General features: G+C 40.5%; 1 protein-coding gene across 3 annotated transcripts in view; it reads left to right on the top strand.

Annotated features, from left to right (window-relative positions):
• Window positions 1-23,604, top strand: part of RASGEF1A (RasGEF domain family member 1A) — a 315,066-nt gene that overhangs the window by 235,358 nt on the left and 56,104 nt on the right. The window contains exon 2 of one of the 3 annotated variants that reach the window (XM_019556013.1): window positions 5,821-5,935. In XM_019556013.1, the coding sequence (XP_019411558.1) occupies window positions 5,894-5,935 (42 nt within the window). In that variant the 5' untranslated portion in view covers window positions 5,821-5,893. Of the gene's footprint in view, window positions 1-5,820; window positions 5,936-7,504; window positions 7,581-21,498; window positions 21,599-23,604 lie in introns of those variants that run through there. The other 2 variants (XM_019556015.1, XM_019556016.1) reach the window with 2 other exon arrangements.

The raw sequence follows: 23,604 nt of genomic DNA, 5'->3' as shown, positions 1-23,604 counted from the left end.
CAAGGTGCCATATCTGAATTTTTCTCTCCTTTCTAGTTAACATCTTGCTGGTATTCCCCCTCCCTCCTTAACAATATGGGAATGGCAGAGCAAGCAAGATCCCTTGTCACATTTTCTGTACATTCCCCTTTTCCCCTGAGGTCATGTTCTGAGAGCAGTGTCTTTTAAAGCAGGTCCAGCTGACTCACAGATGCATATCAATGACTATGCCACAGCAATCAGTTGAACACCACCAGCCATCAGTATCTGATTGGTACTCCATTGCAGTAAAGCAGCACATCACTGTACCACTGTAATATACAACAGAACTTCACCAGGGCTACAATATTCCAAATGAAATTCCCCAATCAAAAACAGCAGGTGGCTTGACAGTCCACCAGGTCCTTAGCACCGGGACCTCTGACTGTAGGCCTGTAACAGGACCCCGAGTGTACATGTACATATTCCAGCATATGTATTTGGGTCCCAGGACCAAAGCAGCATCACAGGTACAACAAGCAAATGGTACCTTTTTGAAGCCACAGAGCAAGTCCCAATCATAGACAGTCTTACAATTCGCATGAGAAACTTTTCCTAACCATGTCTACTGTAGTGTCAGTAGGAGTGCTTCTGGCCTTTCAACAACCAGCTGTATCTTACTTAGTCAGTATTCTATATACATTACAGTCACAATCTCAATACAGAGCCTCTGAAATCTTGTAGCCTTTCCTGGTTTCTCCAATGAAAGCCAATCAGCACTGAAAAGCACACAAAACCACTCTCACTTTGGGGACCTTGATCACTTTACTCTCAGGGCTGCCAGTGAGTCTGTTGAGCTTCTGAGTCTGACCTCTTTGTTACTTATTAATATACCAGGACTCTAACATGTGAGTATTTATAAGTCCTCTATTAGCTGCAAGTTTCCATATTGTATCAAATTCTTGGTGGCTTTTCCTTCTATGTTATCCTCAACATATTTTGTTCTTCATTTTCATTAACAGCTACAATGGCAGCAGCCCAGCACAAATCTGGGCCCTGGTTTATTGTCGCTTTGTATATAAAAGAAGGTCATGATGCAAAAATGTCAGCATCAAGTTTCTGAGTGGCTGTAAACTTCCAAATGAAAAACATGGTTTAGAAATGTATTTGGATTTATACAAACAATAAAAAGGGACAGATGTTTGTACTCTTGCAAAACCCTTAGAGTAACTCCAAAAATTACAGTAGGCAGTAGGCATCTGTCTACCTAGTGAGCCAATAGAATTATGTTGAGACATCAGCTCATTGAACATAATTCTCCCTTGAAAGGTGACGCAAAGCTGGAGTAACTTCTCCAGGGCGCAAAAGCTTGAGCAGTGTATATGGAGACACTAAGCTCCCCATACACCAGTGTCCCTCTCTCAGCCTTGCTGGTTTACTACAATGGAAAGGCATGTGCCAGGACATTCGGGACCAAAATGGCCACAGGAGGGACTGGAGCAAATAACACTAAACCAAAGGTAAAGTACAGCACTACTATTCAGTAATATAATCCATCAACCTCCCTTTTGCCAACAATTCACTACTCCTGCAAAGTCAAAGAAGACCTTGACAATGACTGTTTATAAAAGCAGAGAACTCCAATCAAATGAAGAAAAAAAAATAAGGCTAATCTATTTCAGTGCTACAACTGAAAGTATTAATCATTGCCAAAGCTACTGAAATTACATTTTTTGTTTGCAGTCTTATGTTTTAACAGCCTTCCTGGGAAGTGTAGTACTTCAAATTTTAAAACCTTTGGCATTTACAGTTCCTTGATATTAAAAAAAATACACACTGAACTGTGTGTCAACAATAAGCAGTACTTGTGCATTTACAAGGCGGTATTTTGTGTCATTAATTTTATGTTAGGCTAGAATCTTAACAGGGAAGAGTGCAGCGACAGAGGTATCTCTGCTGTAATTACTCTTTGATACCAATTACCCATGTCAACTTGTACTAGTAAACCACCCCCACCCCAAAACTCAGCAGTTTATTTTGGGTTTCATTATTTTTCTTCTTTTGTCTTTTTATTATTATTATTTTTAAATCTCTTAAGAAAAAAGAAACAGGGTGAAAAGTGTAAAAACCACAAGAACTTTTACACCAACTTCTACTGTAATTTCCTACTTTTCCAAATCTAAAAGTTATCTTTTTACTTTCACATATGCTGTTTCTACTACATAAAATTCTGAGGGTTTTTTCCTTCTACATGATGATCTATTTCATCATCTGTACTATCCGGAAACAGTTCTCTTAACAAAAAGAAGATGACTGCTTGTAAGTTACTCTGTGGCTTGACCCTCTATGGTTTGATTCAACTTATTGAAAACTGATGTCATTCAGCTGTAAACAGCATTTTGAAGTATAAGATTCAGAATATAACACAGCAGAATAAGTATTGATGTTACCCCATTTGCAATGGTCCAAATCATATTCCTGATGAAGTTAACGGAAGATTTGTCATCCAAATTTACCCTGATGCCTAGCTGGCATAAGCCAATTCTCAGGCAGGACAAAATATTGTTCCACTCCTACAAACTCCTTTTTGACATCTGCATGGGCAAATGGAGAGGACAAAAGAGGGATACTGTACAATGGAAAGAGTCAACAAGGAGTCTGCCACTGGAGACCTTGAAGCATTAACCTTAAGTGCTTTTCTTAATAATTGGGGCTTGGGTCCATGTCAATTTAGGAAAATGCCCTATGCACAATTCCTTCAGGGGTCAAGACAGTCTTTAAAATTTCCTGAACAGGAAAGTTGCAGTATTTTTGTTCTCTACACAACAACAACACAAGAAAAACACAGGAACACAGTTGAATGCTAACATGCAAGGTCAAGCTACTGTTATTCTGTTATGATCAGGGGGGCTTTGGCATAGCAGTTAAGGCATTTTGCTACAGCTCTAGTAAGATAAGTCCAAAGCAGGGCTTGTATGCATATCAAAAGCTCCTGTCTCCCAACCAGAGGCAAATGGAGAGCTAGTCATTTAGTAACTGGTGTGCCTTAACCACTCTAACCCAATGAGTCATTAGATTCAGGAGGATCTTTGATTTCACTTGACTTGACTCGGGTAGTTTCTGGACTAGAAGACAGGGCAGTGCAGTAGGGGAATCCTAAATTGTTTACAGAGCTATTACTCAGTTCATGAACACATTATGCTATCTCATAGTATTAAAGGCATGGAAGTATCTCTCAGCTTTGCATTTTTCCAATTTCAGGTTTTCCCAAGAAAATTTCCTATAAGTCTCTAATGATTTTAGGTGTCCAAAGTAATTATCTTCATAACTCGAAGAAAACAGATTCAGGTGTAGAGCAACCAGGTTATGAAAATGAAACCCAAAAGAAGAATCCATAATTGCAACTTTTGTATATACATGCCAGAATGTTATACTCATAAGTAATTTTCCACAATGATATCTAAGGCCTTATTTATAACAGCACAATATTTATTTGAACAATAATTTAGTTTGATATGTTTAAATTGTGTTGACATTTTTATTTGTCTTGGGGTGAAGTTACATTGCACTTAGATAGACCATGCGAAATCTCTGTAACATTAAGCAGTGTATAAAGTTAGAATGTGCTGCGAGGAGTTGCATATTAAGGGTTCATCATACCGTTTCTTGCCTGCACAGCTCTGACTTCTTACTAGAAGACTGGCAAGCAGGAATGTGGTTAGGAGCTAACACACCTTGGCTCTGCTCTAACTCTGCTCTGGGTGTGGGGAGGAAAGGGAGGGGCTGGGAGCTGTGCATTATGGGATACTGGACAACTGCAAATTGCTTGTTTCATTTCTGTGGAGCACACTGAAGTTATCCTTACATGAGCTAGGTAGCAGAGACTAGAGTAGACCCTCACCTGAAGTGGTGTAACTTTATACTCACAGGGCACTTAGCACAAGTTAATGAGCATTAACATGCAGATGCTTACATTTTAAGTGCCCTTAGTATGATCTAAGTAGAATATGTAATTTCATCCCCCTATTTACCCAAAACCAAATTTTCAAATATATTGAAAAAAACTGAAGCCAAAGTAAATTTAGTACTTTTATCTCCCCTACAAAATATCCCCACAGAAAAGCTGGGGCATTGGTTTAGAGTGTTCTGTACACACTTCAGCCAGGAACACCACTACAACATCTGCTAGATTTTAGGGAGAATATTCAAGTTTCATTTGTATGCCGGGGCTGCAAACAGGTGGGAGTTTTGTGCCACCATAAACATTTTCATGGTTTGTTTTAAAGTGGAAGACTGGAGTCAGCCCAGAGCTGCCTGTGGTCTCTACCTGCCGAAGGCTGTCCATGAGCCCAATCAAGCATATCCCAAGAATTCTCCTGTAGGGTGACATCTGTTTCCCTTATCAGGGAGTTCCCAGTGCATGCAGAACTGGGCCCCTGAAGCCTTGGGAGTGGCAGGAACCCAACCCTGGAAGACAAGGGACAACAATAAAGCAAATCAGCTGTGCTGGGACATTTGGAGTCCACTTCATTTGGCAACTTCTGTTGACAGCCTAGGAGGCTGAAGGGCATTTCCAAAAGAGTCCTTTTCTCAGTACAGCTTTGTATTGCTGAGAAGGGTTAGAATGCTTCAGTTATCTTTTTGGAGGAGAATCTTGGGAAACTGGAACCAAGAAAAGAAGGAGATTTTATTCACCTCGCACAGGGCTAAATAGAAAATAATCTGTTTTTGTACTGGCCTTGGTTTGGAACTTATTCTGCCATGGCATTTGGTTGTCTCTCTCTCTGATGGTCAGCAGCAGATGTAAAAACAAACACTTCATTTTTTGTAATACTCTGGAAAGCAAAAAAGAACACACCAGATCCTGCAAATTACCAGGCTTCTGACCTCAGTGGGAATATTAACATGCATCCAATTAAGCATGTGCCCAAGTGCTCAGCACACCAGCCGTAAGACTGAGTATGCAAATATAAGATCTATTTTTTAAAATTCTTGTCACCAATTACCAATTGTTTCCATTAGTCATCATCTCCCTTTGTGGAGGCTGTCAAATAATGATAAAGTGTTGAATTTCCTGGCAGGAAACAGGATAAAAATCCAGGTTGGATTAGAAACAAATGAAGATCAGCTTGATCCTTTTAAGGTGAATTATTTTAATATTTTATGCAAATGATGCCATATATCAACTTAGAAATGAGTTTTCACTGGTTTCTAAAACAACTTGGATATGCAGAGTCATACTCTACCTTGTGAGGATGCCAAAGTATTGGTTTCTAGTTTATCTTAGTTTTTATTTTTGTATCACGTTCTAGATGGTCTATGAGAAAAGTGGTATATCCTCTTTCTACCAAGTCACAATGGTATTGCCACTGTTCTTGAAAGTTCCACAACACTTTTCAGGTAGGAAGGAGAGAGAATCCTGCTGCCCTCATCAACATACCGCCTCTCATTAGGAGAGCTTCTGAAGACTGTGTAAAGATACTGTTCAGCATGCATCTAATCAATTTGGCTATGCAGACAGTATCAGCATCAAATTACATATTGCTTCCTAGCTTCTTTTCAAATCCTAAAGAATCCCCTTGAAAGTCACCTTTGTTGTTGTTTCTTTTTACATCTTCCAATCGCATTCCTTTCATATTGGTATAAACTTCGCATTTAACTTTAAGATCTAGCCTTCCTCCTTCTTCATTATCCCAAAACTTGTGCTGCTATTCTTTTGCCCTCTATTCCATCCCTTTGTTATAGCCCTCAGCCCTCAACAGCTCTGCATGTCAAATTTATTCTGACACCACCATTACAGGGATGTGAATGGAAAATAAAGCTGTGTCCTAAATAGTAATACATTGCACCCCTCATTTTAAGGGGAAGGAGGCAAGACTCATGACAAAAATCATAAATTGAAATAGCTGGCGGTCCACCCACCAGGAAAGGCTGGATGGCAGAACCACTGTGCAATGCTGCTGTTAAGAAATGCAAAGTAAGTATTTATTTTACATTATGATTCTTATGCAAGTCTCTCTCTCTCTCTTTTTTTTTTGAAACTGCTGACGTAGTAAGTGATTGATATGGAAGGAGTTGCACTAAGCAATCTTGTACTTAGCTGAAAATGAATTCTGACATTAACGTGAAAATTCTGGGTGGTAGAGAAAGACTATCAGATTCATTCGATTGTGGGATGGAAGAGGCTGGTGACACATTGAAAAGCAGTAATGGCTCACCATGGAGTTTCATCTTGTTCACACTTGTTTCTTTCAGCTTTCAAGATGTGCCCATTACTTCCCATGGCAACAGCCAAAATGGATTCAGGGCTGCTCTATATATCCTGCCCTGGCAACTACAACATCCACTTCTTCAGTTCTCCAAATATACACATTCCCTTCAGGAGTTCACCTATCATTTTCACAATGTCACTCTCACTGATGCATCAAATTTATTTTACTGGTCACTTTCTTTAAGGATCTGTATAAATATGCCCCTATATACTTATTCTTCCTTGTCAAGCTTTGTGTTGATGGCTGTTCCTCCAATCTGCCACTGTCATCTCCTTATAGCTCTCAAAAAATGACCTCTGTGACTTCTTTCGCATAGTCCTTAATGCATGCAAGTCCTGAATTCCTTCTATCAGTGCTCCATCCTGCCCATTTTGAAGGGCTCCACGAGGTCCACCCCTGCTATGCTGCCTATTAGATTCACTTTGTAAACTCTAACAGCTACAGATTAGGGACTGCTTGCAGATGGAAAGCCCAGTGCATTGTGCAGCAAAAGTTAGATGCTAGGGAGGTCCATTAAATCTAGATTCCAAAACAGCTTTTGTTCAGCCTTCTGATTGGATAACTAGGATAACTAGCTTGAGAAACCAGTAATTAAGCTCTTTTACCAATGCAAAGAACTTATCACATTATAGCTGCTACTGGAAACAAGTAATAATGATCGAATAATAATAAAAATTCCAGTGGTTTCAAGATTATTGACACGGGTGTCTTGATATATGCTTTCCTTCACAATATTAATCTCATTTCTCAGTGAGTTTCTGAAAATTTTATTTTTCTCTGGTAAGCGTAAAGAGCACAATATTTGGGAAATTTGTCACTAAAAAAACAAAAGAAATATTCTGGGAAACATATCAACAGCCAATCTTAAGGGCATAATCCAGGCTAGGAGGATGTCCCATGGGATAACCTTCCACCAAAAATGTCTGTTTTTCTTTCATCTTTGTTTGCTGTACCTGACTAGTGGACAAGAAGCTGGGCCACTGCTCTAACCTAGTATGTCAGTCCCTGTGGTTCTACAGGGGGAAAAAGGTTAAACAGCCTTGGTTTTATTTCATTTTGCACTTCAGTCACTGAAGATGTGGAAGTTCCCAGTCCTCACCCGCAAAGGGCAGCACATGATCTCTACGTAGTGGAAGCTTGTGGCTGTCACGGTTTCCTTCTGTGCATTACCCTCCTGTGATACTTTCAGTTTTCCAGGGGTATAATTACAGCAAAGCAAGCAAGGTCTCATTACATTTCCTAAACCACCTTGCCTTAATACAGATGTGAGCGACAGGCAGTATAAAGGGGGGATACCCACAATCAATTGGGTTTTCCTTATTGGAAAAAGACATGCTCCTTGATATTCTGGTAAGTTTTATACAACTCTGTCTTTGGATCACCTGTTACTGTATATTGCTAAGATTTCAGGAGACAAATACAAAAGGGATAGCTAGGGGTTGTGATAGCCTGCAGCAGTGATGACACAAAAAGTATCATTTCTCTGAGATAAATGGTATAATTTTTATGCTGGATACTTTGAATTTAAAACCAGTGATGCAATTTTGAAGTGCTCTAGTTGTACTAGTGAATCATCTCATTAATGAAATGCCCACTTGCTTAGAAAGTCTAAACAGCTCTGTAAGGAAATGGGATCTATTATTCTGTTATGATCTTTCTACAAGTATTTTTCTTACTTGAAGTCATTTTATTAAAAACATTAAAACAATTATTTGAATGCAAGAGTCACTGAGGGAGCTCACTCTCACTTGTTCACATAAAATACAGAGCCTCAAAATTTAGATTTAGTTCCTGAAAACAAAAATGTTCCAGGGCTGTCTGGAAATAGGCTGAGGGAGAGAGTCAAACGACCTAACAAAGTAGGAACTGTTTCCAAAGTATGTATCCTGATCTAGGTTCATTTCAAATTGCCATTCTGAATAAATTTCATATTCTGGATTCAAGACTTTAGCTTGTGCATCTGCCCAGCAGAGTATAGTTGGGCAGTAGACATATGAAAAGCAAGACTGCTGGGACTTCTACCCAGAAAGAGGTCCTAGGTTTTATATTGCATGTGATTCCTTTCAAAGCAATACGCTGTATTTTGCAATCACTTACCTACTTAATCTAAGTGAGAGGAAGAGTGATATTTAAAACTGGTTTGAGAAACAGCTGGGCGGTCAGCATGATTCTACCTAAATTAGAGTTGCTCTGTTGTTGTCTGCATAGATGCAAAATAATGATAGAAAGAGAAACCTGGATTTTTTAAGTGCTGGATTTTTTAAGGTCATTAGGTCACATCAGATTGGAATCTCAGTCAAATACCATTGTTGTCCAAATACAGAGCAAAATGTAATGTATAAGAACAAATCATGTTGATACATGAATGATAAAGTCCGATGAAACATAATTTTTGAGGTATGTGGAATTTACCATCTCTGGAAGGAAAAAGGTAAAGATGGTTGAGGGATGATATCAGTATAACACTGTTCTGTTCAGTTAAAGCTCTCAGATATATTCCACACAATAAAGATCACCTCAGAACTACAAAAAACCCCATTTGAAGTAAAAAAGCATAGTAGGTCTTTCAGTCTAGTGAAATTATTTAAACTAATTCATATGGGCATGATGTATGAGCATTACATGGTCCCTTAAGAACATTTTCAAATCAACTAATGAGATATTTTATTACGGGTGTATGAAGCAGGACCTGTTCAATTTGGATTTGGATTTGGCCCGAATCAGGGACAGTGATTCGATTAGTTGATTTGGATCACTGTCAATTGTTCAATTTGGCTGAATCCATATCTGAAGATTCAGTGCCGATTTGGAGAATCAGTGATTTGGACATAGGGACAGCTTTAAGGTTTCTCTACATACCTTGAGGTAGCAGGCATGGCTCGTGAATGATGTGATGCTGGGGTGCATGGAGTGTCCCACAGGACTGCGAAAGGGGTGAGCCCTCCACGTGCTTGGCGGCGAACCCAGAAGTGGACCACAAGTACTGCCGGTCCACTTCCAGGTCTGCTGGGGAGCCTGCTGTGGGGCTGGCCCCTGTGTCCCCCTGGCTCAGTGATCTGCCATAGGGGGACCCCTGCTGCCCCCCCCAAACCCAGGAGGCACCAGCCACTGAGCATCAGGGACAGTCCCTGATTCAATTCGGCCAAATCTGAATCGAAATATTCGATGCTAATTCAGAGAATCAGTGATTCGGACATAGACACAGCTTTAAATGTTTTTTCTACATACCTCAAGGTACCAGCATAGCTCGTGAATGCTGTGATGGTGGGGCAGACAGAGCATACCACAGGAGCATGGGGCAGGGGCAGGGGCCCACATGCTCAGAGGCAGATCCAGTGCTTCTGGTCCACTTCCGGGTCTGCTGCCGAGCGCACTAGGGAGCCCCCCATGCTTCTGTGAGACATTGCAGCACAGCAGCAATCATGAGCCACCTGCTACCTAGAGGTATGTAGAAAAAACATTTAAAGCTGTCTCTATGGCCAAATTTCTGAATCTTTCCGAATCTCTCCAAATCAGTTCAGAGGGTTCCGATTTGATTTGGAGAGATTAAAGGGTCTCCTGATTCAATTTGGATTCAGAGATTCTGTCACTGAATTGGGCCGAATCAAATCAAGGAGCGAAGCTTCATACAACCCTACATTTTATTGCTTCCAGCTTGTTAAAGAGAGGTAGTGAAAAGTAGCAGCACATAACTACAAAGTCTGGAATTTAAAAACCAGATTTTGCTGGCATGTCAGTAATCCTTAGTGCATTGGTTATGAGGAGTGGAGAAGAGGGTTTAGCTTTATATTAAGGGAAGTAAGAAGACTCTATAGCCATGTAATTGAAGGATTAATAGGCAGTATAAGGCAGCTTTGCTTTACTATTTACATTTCCAAGGCAAATTTATGAAAATCCTCACAGAGAAAACCTTGATAATTGAAACTGAGACTCAGAAACAGTATGCTTCTAAGTTGGAGGACTTAAGTGTAATTGCTGAAGTTACACATCTAGAGGCAAGAGTTAAACATCCCATGATACATGAAAGATTATTCCCCCAAGGAAAAGGAACAGAAGCTTTACAGTAAGACTCAGTAGCTTTTTTTTAACTATAATTTGCTACATTCCCTTAGATGAGGAGCCCAGTTTCTGGGTATCCAGGATACAGAATTAAAAAGTCATGATTTCTACAGCAGAAGCAAGGGGGGGGGGGGGTTTCTAATTATCATTAGATGCCACCTAAGCTTAAGTGGATAAGGAAGGGTGATGGGACAGGGTAAGACTGCGTTAGGAATTAGGTAGGATTTGGAGTTTCCGGTTATCAGAACAATATAAAAGAATTGAAAAGTTTTGGAGAGGACAACTCTCATCATAAAAGATTTCAGGAATTCTAACTTTCCTGCGTTCAAAACAAAAAGGGTACAAATTAGAAGCAGAGAGGCCACACACTAAAGGAGCTTAGTTCTCATGCATTACATGGAAAAGAATCCCAAGATAGCAAAAGAAAAGGAATGCACTCACAAAGTCACTCAGAAAAAAGCCAAGAAGCAATATCTATCTATATCTATATATTAAGGACTAACTAATTATACATAGGACACAACTAGTTAGCTAAGTGGCCAACCCTAAGGCTAGGGGTAGACATTCAAAAAGCCTGAGCCTGAATTGATTTAATCTTTACAGGTTAGTCTAACCTGGCTAGTCTAAACCAGTTTGTAACTGAACAGACATCCCCTCTGGACTGCAAAAATGCAGGCACATGCCTTCAGTGGCTCAAGCTAGAAGCTGGGAGGTGCTAAAGCAGCCCCCAGCCCCTTCCCGTCCATAATGCTGAGCTAGGGTGGGGGGAGGGGGCATGGCTAGGCCCAGGCAGGATGCTTTGATTAGAGAGAGGTCCCGCTCTCCTGACCAGCCCAGCAGAGAATTGATAACAGTGTTTATCACCCCTAACTCGGTGTTTAATCACCCCATTAAGACAACCGATGAACATTACCAACTACCTGTTGATTCAGCCCTTGTTCCATCTGCCACAGAATGAACTGTAGCCAGCACGTGGTCTGCTAGCGAATGCTGAGAGGCATCTGTGTAAGGCACAGGGGACGTCAGAATCCCTGCTTGGCGGGGGGGGAGGGGGGGGGGCAGAAGCCAGGCAGACATCTGCAGTTTCTACCTGAGCTGCAGCCAGGGAGCAAATGGGAGGGGCCAGCCCTGCTGTGGAGCCAGCAAGGGGGCTGGGATGGACATTGCATAAGCTGGTTTGACCCAAATCAGTTAAGTCTGATACTACATTCAACCAGGTTTATCTCAACCCGGTTTCAGCCATTTTCAAACTGGTTTATGTGCACTGAACATCTGTTCGGTTACAGGTTTAAACCAGTTTCTGATCACTTCAACCAGTTTATGTGTAATGTCTGTCCCTAGCCTAAAAGACCTTTCCCTTCACATAAGTGTTTCTGGCTGGTAGAGCAAATGAGCTACTTGTGTATGTTTCCAGGAAGGTGCAATTTGGAATAAAATACAAAGGAAAAGAGTTCTCATAAAGGTGTAGAACAGCCTGGTTACAAATTATCTGCTTCAGGGCAACATTTTAACTGCTCAGCATACAAGATGTTTAAAACCAGCAGCTGCTTTCTAATCTACCAAATCAATTTGAAAAGATTCTCCATGCAATAGGAATTTTACCATTTTGTATGATGTAACTGGCATGTTCAAGAGTTTAAGAGACTTAACAAGATGCATAATTTTCCTGACAAATTCATATGCAGAGAAAGGCTCATTAAAGAGATTATCTGATATTTGAAATGTAAGGAAGGCTACTTAGTTTTGACTTCTTTCATTTTAATGGAGCTAGGGATAGCCTTTGCCTCTTAACCACTACTACAAGCCCATGCATGACTTCCCTCCTGTCCTTAGGGCACCCAGATCAGCATCCCTGTCACAGCCTATTAAATACGTATCTGATAAAATGTACTCAGGTTCCAAGGTGACACAGCCTCTTCTATGAGGTCTGTCACTCCCTTGATTAGATTAGGGCTGAGGCCTATCTTTGCCCTGTTATTGACCCATTGCATCTCTTGGGAAATTCTAAGGAGTGGGGAAAACTTGAAAATGACTGAAACAATGGAGATGTTCAAGATGCTTGACTCTATGATGCGACTTGTTCATAAACTAAATTTGTAGCAACTACACACCTTAAGCTTGTTGATCTAAAAACAAACAATAATTTAATACATTCTTTTCTGAATACTAAAGTTTTTATGGGCTCAGTATGGAAAAAACAGGTCAAACTTCTAATTTTCCTTTACTCTGCTGAATATGCCAACCATATTTTTGCATTTTAAAGTAACACCAGTTCTCCCAAAATGTAAAGAGGATGAACAGCAGCAAGATACATTGTTCAGATGACTTTACACCAGGAGTGTCAGAGATGCAGTCCACAGGCCAGCTATGGCCTACAGAGCTCCATGATTCACCAATCTGATGTCCTGGGGGGCTGGATTTGACCAGCTTCAAGCACAGGGCCTGGGGGACATGCTGCAAAACTTGCTCTAGCCAGCCTGGCACCTGCTCCAACTAGTCTGGGAGGCATGCCGTACACAGTGCCAGCTCTGGGTGGCCTGAGACCTGTGCTGCACATGGTGCCTACCCTTCCTAACAGTTGCTCTGGCATGGGTCCTAGAGTGGGTGAACCCTGTGGTGCAGTCCTGGCAAGCCACTTGCCATTCATCCAGCTTGTGGGCCATTTCAGTCTGACACCCCTGCTTTATACCATATTAACTGTTCTCCATGTTGGATGGGTTTTAGCTGACAAGCTTCATCCAAATCAGATGGCAGTTGCCCAAATGAGCTGTGCGGCATTTAGTTAATTCTAGAGTTTAATACTTAAAGATCAAGGTTTTTACTCCCTTCTCCCCACCCATAAATACCACAAGTAGGCACATGTGAAATAAAGGGAACACAAACAACACATACTGCAAATGTCAGCCCCTTTCCACACACCTATACCTCCCACATACAACTCCTACTCATCTGACATCACAAGCAAATCCAGTTTTTCTTTCAAGTGTTTTTCTTTGATTCTTTTATTTACAGAAAAGACATCACCTGAGCATCTTAAATACAATAAACATTTGTATTTACATAAGGCAAACTGGTATATCTATCATACTTAATACCACTGCCCATGTGAATGGGCGATACATTGTGTGATAACCTAGGAACCACAACCTCCAACAAAATGCCACTCCCTAGAATTTTTTGCTTTATGCATCAAAGAGTAATGTAGCATGAAACAACCTTGTGTATTCCATTTTAGCGTCTCAAATCTGAACATTAAACATAGTTCTTTCTTTTCTTCACCTTTTAAAGCATGGAAGGAAATTACTGCATTTTTAAGGAGAAAAACAAAATAAAGGGCTTTTATTTTTAAATGAAAATGTATTACCCCAGTTAAAAATACTCATTACTTCAGGATGCTGCCACTTTGGTCTTTCAGTCTATGTTCCTGTTAAAAACCTGCTTTTAAAGGGGTGTGAGAATTTCTTTTTGTTTTTTCTTATACTGGCCACATGTATTTTCCCCCCACTGAACAGGGAGATCACACTTCTTTCTCTTAATCATAATTTTAGTGAAATTTTATTTTTATTTGCTACTGAAGAAACTGATAGGCTATAGTTAAGACATCACAGAAGCAGGGTAAGAAAATGGAGAAGACAGTAATTAACTGATGGACTATGTTAAATTAAATTTATTTACATGTAGTTATTTTGGTAGAGATACATCTATATTCTTAGAGATTACAGAGTGCTCTGACAAACTCAAATATTGGTCTTCCTGCTCAGTAGTAATTCTGACCTATAGAAACATTTCTTGCCTCAAGGTACTGTGCAGTCCTGTTCAATTCAGATACAGTAAGAGCAGCATCTTCCCATTCCAAAAATTAGAGGTTGTGCCTTAAGAATGTGAGGGACCTGACCTTTCAAGAAGCACATGGAAATAAGTTGGGATTGACTACTGTGTGTTTTTTTGTTTTGTTTTGTTGTGTTAGGAGGGCCAGAGTTCATTTTTTGGGGGCTAAAAAATTACTCCTTTTCAGACACAAATATCAATTTATTAATTATTTATTGCTAGCAAATATTCCAGGGAATCTCTGCAGTGAAAAACACTGAGAAGAAACGCTCTCATATTCTGCAAACAATGCTCTTCAACTGCATAAATTATGCATTGCTTTATTCCTCCCACCCCCTGTTAAGCTAAAACTAAACAATACAGCAGCTGTGTTTCTTGTAATTATTTGATAAACCAAGTGTCAAGGAAATCCCAGTCACACACCAATAAAAACATAAAAGCATTTTTCTACATTATTAAGCAAGGAACTTTTAGAGCAGAGATTCCCAACTTTTCTGGACTCGAGACATGACTGTTTGGACTAAAGGCACCCCTCCATAAATTTTGTGAACCAGTATACCTAATTTCAAATTATGTATTGCAATGCATACCTCCTTGCAGAGGGGCTGAGCAGTTGTGGTTGGAGATCATTCAGTCAGGAACAAGCCTTAGCCTGTGTTTATCTTAGCTGCTTATCTTCTTATACCTCCCAACACCCTTCAAAGGATCTGCCAGCACTCCAGTTCAAATCACCCTGGTTGAGAATCACTGCTTTAGAGGTTTACAGTTTCTGATGAGGATTGTTGTAACAAAGGAAAAGTGAGTCCTTTGTAGGCCACCAGGGAGTCCTCATACTTAACTTTGGAGATTTGTTATTCATTGACAGCGACCTACTGCTACTTCTTAAGTTCTTAAAGTTTGAGATTCTAAAGCTGGGATTCTTAAAATCAGGGTGCTACCACACCCTAGGATGCTGCAAGATCCATTTAAGGACACAGCACAAGGTTAATAGGGATAGGTGTTCAAACACTTGCACAGGATTCATAAGATAAAACTAGAGAATTCAAATAGCAGTCCATTGTGTCAAAAATATCTGACCTATTGTGGTCTTCAAGGGGCTTTGCAATGGAACAATTTGCTATATTATTTCTCTAATCTAAAAATGAGTGAAAGCAAAGAGCTGGCATTTATGGGGGGTTCCTTGAGTTTAACAAGGCTGAGAACCACTGTTCTAAAGCTTTAGCTAGGAATAAGGATGGACACTGTAATCTCTGGACACCGCCATGACTGGAAGTGAAGGAAAGGAGAGGGCAAAATACTTTTTAGTGTAAAAGTGGATTCTTTGAAAATATCTCCCCACTACGCTGACTAGCTTAGCCAGAAAGGACAAAGACTAATGCTCACCACAACTGAACTAACTACGTCTGATCTGCAAAGGTGAAGTCTACAGGTGAGGATTGAAGAGAACTAGTGGACCATGTTTAAGAAGTTTACAGCTGCTAGTGTCCTTGCAATAGCTGCCTTTCTAAACATGAAAAGCAGCTTTTAGTCTCTAGGGTTCTGAACCTATATATCTTGTGGGCAATACTTATACAAGGAGAAACAGAGGAGGAAAATAGTCAAAATCCAATTAAATCATATTTAGGAGTCCAGATATATGAATTTCTCAAGGAAGGAAGTAGGTTAAGACACTCTGTCAGTTAAAAAAAGCAAAACAAAACAAAAATCTAAAACAAAATACAAGGCTTGGGCAAGATTTTTAGTGTAGCATCATGTGATGCTTTACCATCACGTGATACAATTCCCAAAATGCTGAAAGGCACGTCACTAACTAACAATCCAAGGATATACTGTTGATATGCACACATGGAATATTATGGTGTAAATTCTGAAATATATTTTCTTAATTTACTCTTTAAAATAATTTTTAAAAATTAAATTAAAGTTATGTAATGTAATTTTTAAAAATTAAATTAAAGTTATGTAATGCTGGAAATGGATCTGTGTATCTTAATTTTTCACAAAGAAACAATACTTCAAAGGGAATTAAAAATGCACACAAACCTAATAAAATGTAAATAACTATCCAAAGAGCAAGATACACTAGAAAAGAGGCTTTAAAAAAAAAATCTAGCTAAATACTAATTTATTTGCTGTGATTGTATTCTTTTAGTATTAGCAATGGCTATCCCATTATAGCTTCCCCCACAAAGAAGTATGGTAAAGGAAAGGAGAGTTGTTCATCCTTTATGTGACTAATGGACTGTCTTCCAAATTGCAGAAAGCTTTGTTTTACTATGAAGCAAAGTAACTTAACTCTGAAATTACCAGAACTAGGTTCTTACTATTACACAGAATACATTTTATTTGAACAATTCTATGGCTTTGTTAAGTCTAGCCAGAATTTTTTAATTGCTTCTTTTCAAGAGTTGTTGTAAATTAGAAAGTTCACAGCATGCTGCCCTTTAGGTAGATTATTTATGACATTCACTGCAGAGCTGAAAATGGAACAGGTAAATAATGTACATGGCTTGTTCTGATAATTGTTGCTGAATGAGAGTAGGAATTCTGTACTGTTCATCCTATGGCAGGTAAAAGTGGAGAAGCATGAGATGGTAACCCAGCTGACCAACGCACTCTCCTAACTACTATGAAACTGCCTTGTTCTTAGGTGCTGAAGAATCCATTTTCATCCATATTTGTGCACATTCAGAAACTTCAGCAGAGGCTGTGGCACAAAGATATGATGACCCCTAGACTAAACAAGGCTACAAAGACAAGAGTCCTATACAACATAATAGGATTTGGATTTGGACCAATACAATAGGATCCTGTATTCTAAAGCCAGACAATTTTCTGCACCATACAGAATCTCCAATTCAATTTCATAACATAGAATAGTCCAAAGAAAGGGTCAAGTTGGAGAGTGAAGGCAAATAACCATACAACGGTAATAGAGATCTACAGTGCCATAATACAAATCTCCCCAAAACTACAACAGGATCTTTGTAGCATTGCAGGGTTGGAGGAGGATGGAGGAGAGAGATTCACTATAGGAGATTCTATGAGGCAGAGGAAATATAGGCTGTGGCCATGTCAGTTCTGAATATTTTTTCCTGCAATGGTTCCTTAAGCGAAACCTGCAGCCAGCTCAGGTTTGCTGAATGCTCCCTGGCTACATCTAAGGATTTGTTGCAGACAAGTCATTTTATATTACATTCCATAAGCCTTTTCCCCAGGACAGACAAGCTTTGAATATACTATTCATATTCACTGAGAAAAGGAAATGCCAGTCCCTTTCATTTTTCATTCTTTTCATGTTCAAGGGGAGGAGTGGGAAAGCATAAAAAAATAAATAGCTTGTATTTAAAGATTGAACTATATGCATTGGAAGCCATGCCTCTTACAAAACAATAGTCAATGTGACTGATAGTCCAGGAAGTGCATTAAACAAGTTTAATAGTTTTCCCCGTGGACAGAGGAAAGCTGTTAGTTTACAGGGAAGAATCTGCTCTTGGAATGAGACAAATGAAACCTGTTATTATTTTAAAGAAAGAAACACAAATCTAGCAAGAAGTAATGCTGCCCTCATTTCAGTCACAAATCAAACAGAAGCATTGGGCAAATAAGTAAATAAAAATCAAGCATTGCTTTGAGAGGATAAAAGCAGACTTCTAAAGAGTAAAGAAAAACAGATGGATCCAGGAACTGTAGCAATTTAACTACAAGATGAAAAATCTGTGTGCAGAGAGAAAACAAATCTGTGTGCAGGCCCAGTCCTGCTTTATTGTTAACGTTGTGAACCACTGGTCACAGAGGCTACTCAGCGCCCTTTAAAAGAAGTCCTTATACTTGCATGGTAGAAATTATGGGGAACTGAAAAACTCCTTCTGCTTGCTGGATGGTTAGGGGTTGGGGCCAGGAAGGGTCAAGGAACAGAGAAAAAAGGATTCAGAGGTTACACAAGGATGGACAAAAGTAAAGTCTCAGATTTTTTGAAGTGTTGTAGGGATCCCTGAATACCTGTTACATTTCCATTACAGTTTAGAACAAAGAGTAATAATCTATCATTCAGTGATCAGCCTGACATTGCTTTAAAATTTGTAAGGGAAACAAAATTCAGCTCTTGATAACTGGTTTTAAAAAGGAAAAGGAAGAGTAAGGAACACCCATTAGGATCAGGAATGAATTCAGAAAAAACACGTTCTGAAATGCAAAACAGCACCAAAATTAATAGTGTTTATCGAGCAGAGCTTTAAAGGATCAGACTCTAGCCTTTGGTAGTTTTTGTAAAGATGGCTCCCTTAAAAGGCTTTGATTTCCTCTCTGTTCCCATGACAGCAGGCTCATATTTCACCACAAGTTTAGCATCTTCTTTCTGCACTGTGGTCACTGATTAATGCCCCAACCCTTGACCTATTAACCTTTGTAACAATAAGACAGAAGGCAAATGCTCACAGTACCCACGTTTTTAAATTGGCTTAAACAACATGCTCCCTGTGTGGTAATACTAGGTCACAAGGATGTGTTTACATAAAAAAATAAATATGGCCTTATTTCCCCCCCCATTTCATTCACAGCCTTTTCTTTGGATTACTAGATAGCTGGCCCAGCACATTTTAAATGAATCAAAGAATACCATTGTTTACCTGGTTCTGCTTATGACCCAAAGCAAGCTGCAGAACTGCAATCAAGGAGTCAACTCTGAGACTAGAAGGAGCAAAGGTAATAAGTCACTTAGCCTTTAACTGACAGGCTTTAAAAAGCCTTGTCCTTCTTCCTCCACTGGAAAATTGAAATAGAAAAAGCAAATCTTAAATAAACTTGTCTTTTCTGTACAGCTGCAAGGAACTGTTCACAATCAAACAAGCGCTGCAATGCTCCAAAGTTATTTGCCACGTACTCAGTGCAATTTTGCTCATCATCAGGATCCTCGGGTATGCCTTTGTGCTTTACTATTTGCAGTGCGCCATACTAGAAAATACTGGGGTGGAGGTGGGGTGACAGGCACTGCACCATGGCAGCTTGAAAAACTCAAAGCTTCCAAGGGCAAGAAGCCAGGAGAAATGATAAAATGAAAGGTGGAGGCTTTGATGAAATCAGGGCTCATGAAAGAGGAAAGTGATTCATAGTTTTAAAGCCAGGACACACTGGTTGCATCCACATGAGCAGGAACATGCGTTTCCCTGGGGACAAATACCTGCAGCTCATATTTGTGCCCCTCCTATTTGTCCCCGGGCAAGCCCCTGTGTATATACTCTGGCACACAGCAAATTGCCCCAAGTAGGGTAGAGGAGGACTGGGGCCTGCCTCCATCAGTCTTACCTGGAGTCCTGGGAGCCTCCTGGGGTACAGTGGCAGAGATCTGGGCATACAGAGCCTGGCCAGCAGCAGGTGCCTACCTCTGGCTGGCCAGACTCCAGTTTTGGGCAGCCATGTGCACCATGCCACATTTTTTTCCCATGAGTCTTTGGATACTGGGATTTCCTGGTATCTAAGTATGCAGCGTGGGGAAACAGATCCATGTGCATAATTGATTATAAAAGCTTTGAGGCCCCACAAACTGCATGTTCCTGCTCATGTGGACACAGCCATTGTGTTTAACCCCATCACTCCCACTGATTGTGTCACTCAAGGCAAATCTTTTTGCCACTATCTCCCTCTGCCTCAGTTTCCCTAAAATGAAGAAGCTGTAAATCTACCCAGCCAGGGATTCTCTCTTTTCCACATGTCTGTTAGATGCTATTGTGGTACAAATAAATGTCACCTTATGTCTATGTTATGGAAATCAACTCTGAGCTCAAGCAACATCTTAGAAGTACAAAGAAATATTAGTTATGTTTCCAAGTGATGATTTTGCCAAGCAGAGCATGAGATGTCTAAACTAAAGGCTTTGACTTTCCAAATGTCAAAGAGTATTTGAAGGTCAGAGAGGAGGCAAGTAGCACTTTAAACCTATACAGTTTACCAGATATCCAAATGACTGAGAAAAAGAGAACGTACTTCCGGTTTTAGAATAGGGCTCAGTAGTGAAGTGGGATCTGACCAGAGAGGTGAAGCTGACACAGATTTACTTGTAACAAACTTACAACAAATACTTGTCTACAACTGATAAAAAGTTCATAATTGACTCAAAGAGGATTGGCAACAACTACTTTGCCTGTTCAGAAGGACTCCTGCCCAAAAAGATGACCCATGAAAGAAAGCAATGACAGATGCAGCCCTTCAGGTTTTCTAATGCTAGGTTGAGGCATAGCTATCAGCTAATCTATCCACAGAACAAACTACCTACTAATTTCTTTTATTTGGGCACAGGGACTACTAGAGCAGAGCTACAAATTATATAATTAGACATAAAATGTGTTGGTGCTTTCCTTACTGTAACCTTCCTCGTTGTCTCTAAATTCTCTTTCACACTCTGTGGGCATGAAGACTATTTTTGAAACTTGTTCCTACCAAATATGCCATTTAAGTGGCCACACTTAAAAAAACCCCAAACAAACAAGCACACACACATGCACACAGCTGGAAGATGTTTGCATCCCTGAGACTTGAAGCACATGTCATTAGAGCTGTATGACACAACACCAGATATCTTTCTATGCGTCTTTCCAAATCAGACAAGCAAGCCAGGTGCATCAGGCCCAAACCCGGGCTGACGAAATTCTGGGTGGCTGTGTTTTTATTGCTAAGAAGCAGAAGGCCTGGGCCAAGCCAGGTAGGGATAGCTATTCCAGGTGAGTTTCTAAGTCAGATGCTGGGGTTCATTCAGCCCCCTGCAAACTCAAATCAAAACTCTGCAAGTGTGAACCAAAATGAGAGATTTGAGTGAAAAGCCTGTGAATGGAAACCACCAAGTCCTCTGAGAAACAGTATTCTCTTCTTCACAGCACACAAGCCTAACAACCACCACACAAATATTAGTTTCTGGTGCATATCATTTTCAACCCACCTATTCTGCCCTGAGAGGTTTTACCCTTACTTTTTATTTCCCCACAAAACTTCCCCATAAACTTGAAGTGCTAGCTCTTAATATTAAGAACAGATCAGAAACACCCACATCTGCATAAGCAAGAGCAGGGAAATTACCTTTCTACATTTGGTTTTTCAAGAGATGAAAGAGGGAGAGAGAAGAAAAATAAATAGATCAGGAAGCCACAGGGGAAAAACTTGAGAGATCTGCAAGTTGTGCAGCTCAGGCAGGCTTTAGAAAGTGCTGAAAGATTTCAGAAGGGGGACAGATTCCTTTCTCATTAACCAAGGGGGCCCCTGACTTCAGAGCTGCTGAACACACACAGAGTGGAAAGCCATTCAGCTCTCTTGTGTGATTGAAAGCATAAGCCCATTACTTTCAAGCTATTGGTAGCTTTCCTTTTTAATACAAGTTGAGGGGGGAGGGGGTGGAGAGGAAATACGCAGCAAAAACTCCAGCAGCTAAGAATGGGGTCTTCTTCACCAGGATTTGCAGGACAGCTCTTTGAGATACATTAATAGTCTGGAAAGTAAGAGGCAATTTATTTTTCAAAAAAAGAAAAGATTGTTTTACAGTCATATTAACTGAGACCAAACTTTATCTGCATCTCCTACCCACTCCTTCCACCCATCTACCCAGATTCCCCTCCTTATCAATATCAGGTAGGAGTCAGGTGTTAACAGAATATGCATTTAGCTGAAGCAAATGCTGCTTTAAAAACTCCCCCCTGCTGGACACCTGCTATTTTTAGGGAAGGGTAAAATATACTTAGATAAATAAAACCCAACTGTCTTGACTGCTGCAATGCACAGAAATTACTGCTACTAGGATCGTGCAGCTCAGCTGTTCCAATTGCATAGAAGCCATGGGCACCCTCTAAACTTCCAAGGTCTGGAACCGACTTCCAAGGGAAGTGGTTCTGGCTCCTACCCTGGGGGTCTTTAAGGAAGAGGCTTGATGCCTACCTGGCTGGAGTCACTTGAGCCCAGTTTTTCTCCTGCCCAGGCAGGGGGTCAGACTTGAAGATCTACAAGGTCCCTTCCGACCCTACTTCTATGATTCTGTGAGTCTATAAACTTTGCCAGTGCTAGAAATTATATTCCTTTAGCCCTTTGCAAATGAAAACTGACCAGGATTTATGATAAAATGTGTCCAATAGGAGTGTATGAAACGGGCTGTATTTGATTCAGATTCAGCCTGAATCGGGGACAGCAATTCATTAATTGATTCTGATCACTGTCCCTGATGCGATTTGGCCAAATCCAAATCTGAAGATTCAATCCTGATTTGGAGAATCAGCAATTTGGCCATAGACACAGCTTTAAACATTTTTTCTGCATACCTTGAAGTACCAGCTTGTGAATGCTGTGACACTGGGGCAGATGGAGCATCCCACAGGAGGGCAGGGGGGAGAGAGGAGGGGGCCCGCATGCTTGGCAGCAAACCCAGAAGTGGTTCTGGTCCACTTCCATGTCCACTGCTGAGCACGGCCCCTCCTCCCACCGCACCCTCCAGCTCAGCAATTGGCCACAGAGGGACCCCAGGTGTGTATGACCCAGGAGGCACCAGTTGCTGAGCTGGGAGGGCACCCTGCGTGCTGCCTGGAGGACCCAAAAGTGCACTAGAAGTGCTTCCAGTCCACTTCCATGTCTGCTGATCAGTGTGCTGGGGAGCCCCCCATACTCCTGTGGGAATGCTCCATCCACTCCAGCATTTCAGCATTCATGAGCCACCTAGTACCTTGAGGTATGTAGAAAAAAATCATTTAAATCTGTGTCTATGGCCAAATTGTTGAATCTTTCCAAATCAATTTGGAGGGTTCCTATTTGATTCAGAGAGATTAAAGGGTTTCCTGATTTGACTTGTATTTGGAGATTCAGCCACCAAATCAGGCCAGATCTCTGCTGAATTGAATCAGGGACCAAAGCTTCACACAGCCCTAGTGCCCAAGGTAAATAAATGAGGTATAGCGTTCGGCATGCCAATGCAGGAATTCTCTGAAAAAAATAATTTTAATAATTCCCTACATCACTTAGCAGGCATTATGATGTTGTAAGTTAACTCTTGGAGTCAAAGTGGGTTTCAGGGGTTTCTTTCTGTTTTGTTTTTTAAAGCCTGCATAGAAGATCAAGTCACTATTAGACATGTGTTGGTGATGCACAGTACAGACAAACCTCATGTGTACTCAGCTGTACACAAGCTGAAATGCAGCAATGGTCCCCTGCTAAGCACGATGCATTAAAGGGACAACAGCTTTGGTGGAATTCGAGTTTATTTGCACTCCTCTTTCACACTTTGAAAGCCAAGGCTTTCAGACTATGTGGATTCCTGTCCTAATGGATTTACAGTTGAGATACCTCTATTGCAGCAGTTCCAAATCTGTGGCACACATATCACCAGTGATATGCTGACAGCCTGTTAGTCGTACATGTTAACAGATTAATTATTATTACTTTATATGACAAAAGTTTGCTGGCGGTACTTAAGGTTAAACTGAAAAATGTGTTGGTGGTACTTAAGGTTGTATTGTTTTAA

This window comes from Crocodylus porosus, unplaced genomic scaffold, assembly GCF_001723895.1.
Source record: "Crocodylus porosus isolate Cpor-Errol unplaced genomic scaffold, CroPor_comp1, whole genome shotgun sequence".
In the NCBI taxonomy this organism is placed as follows: Eukaryota; Metazoa; Chordata; order Crocodylia; family Crocodylidae; genus Crocodylus; species Crocodylus porosus.
This window is presented reverse-complemented; position numbering and strand designations above follow the sequence as displayed.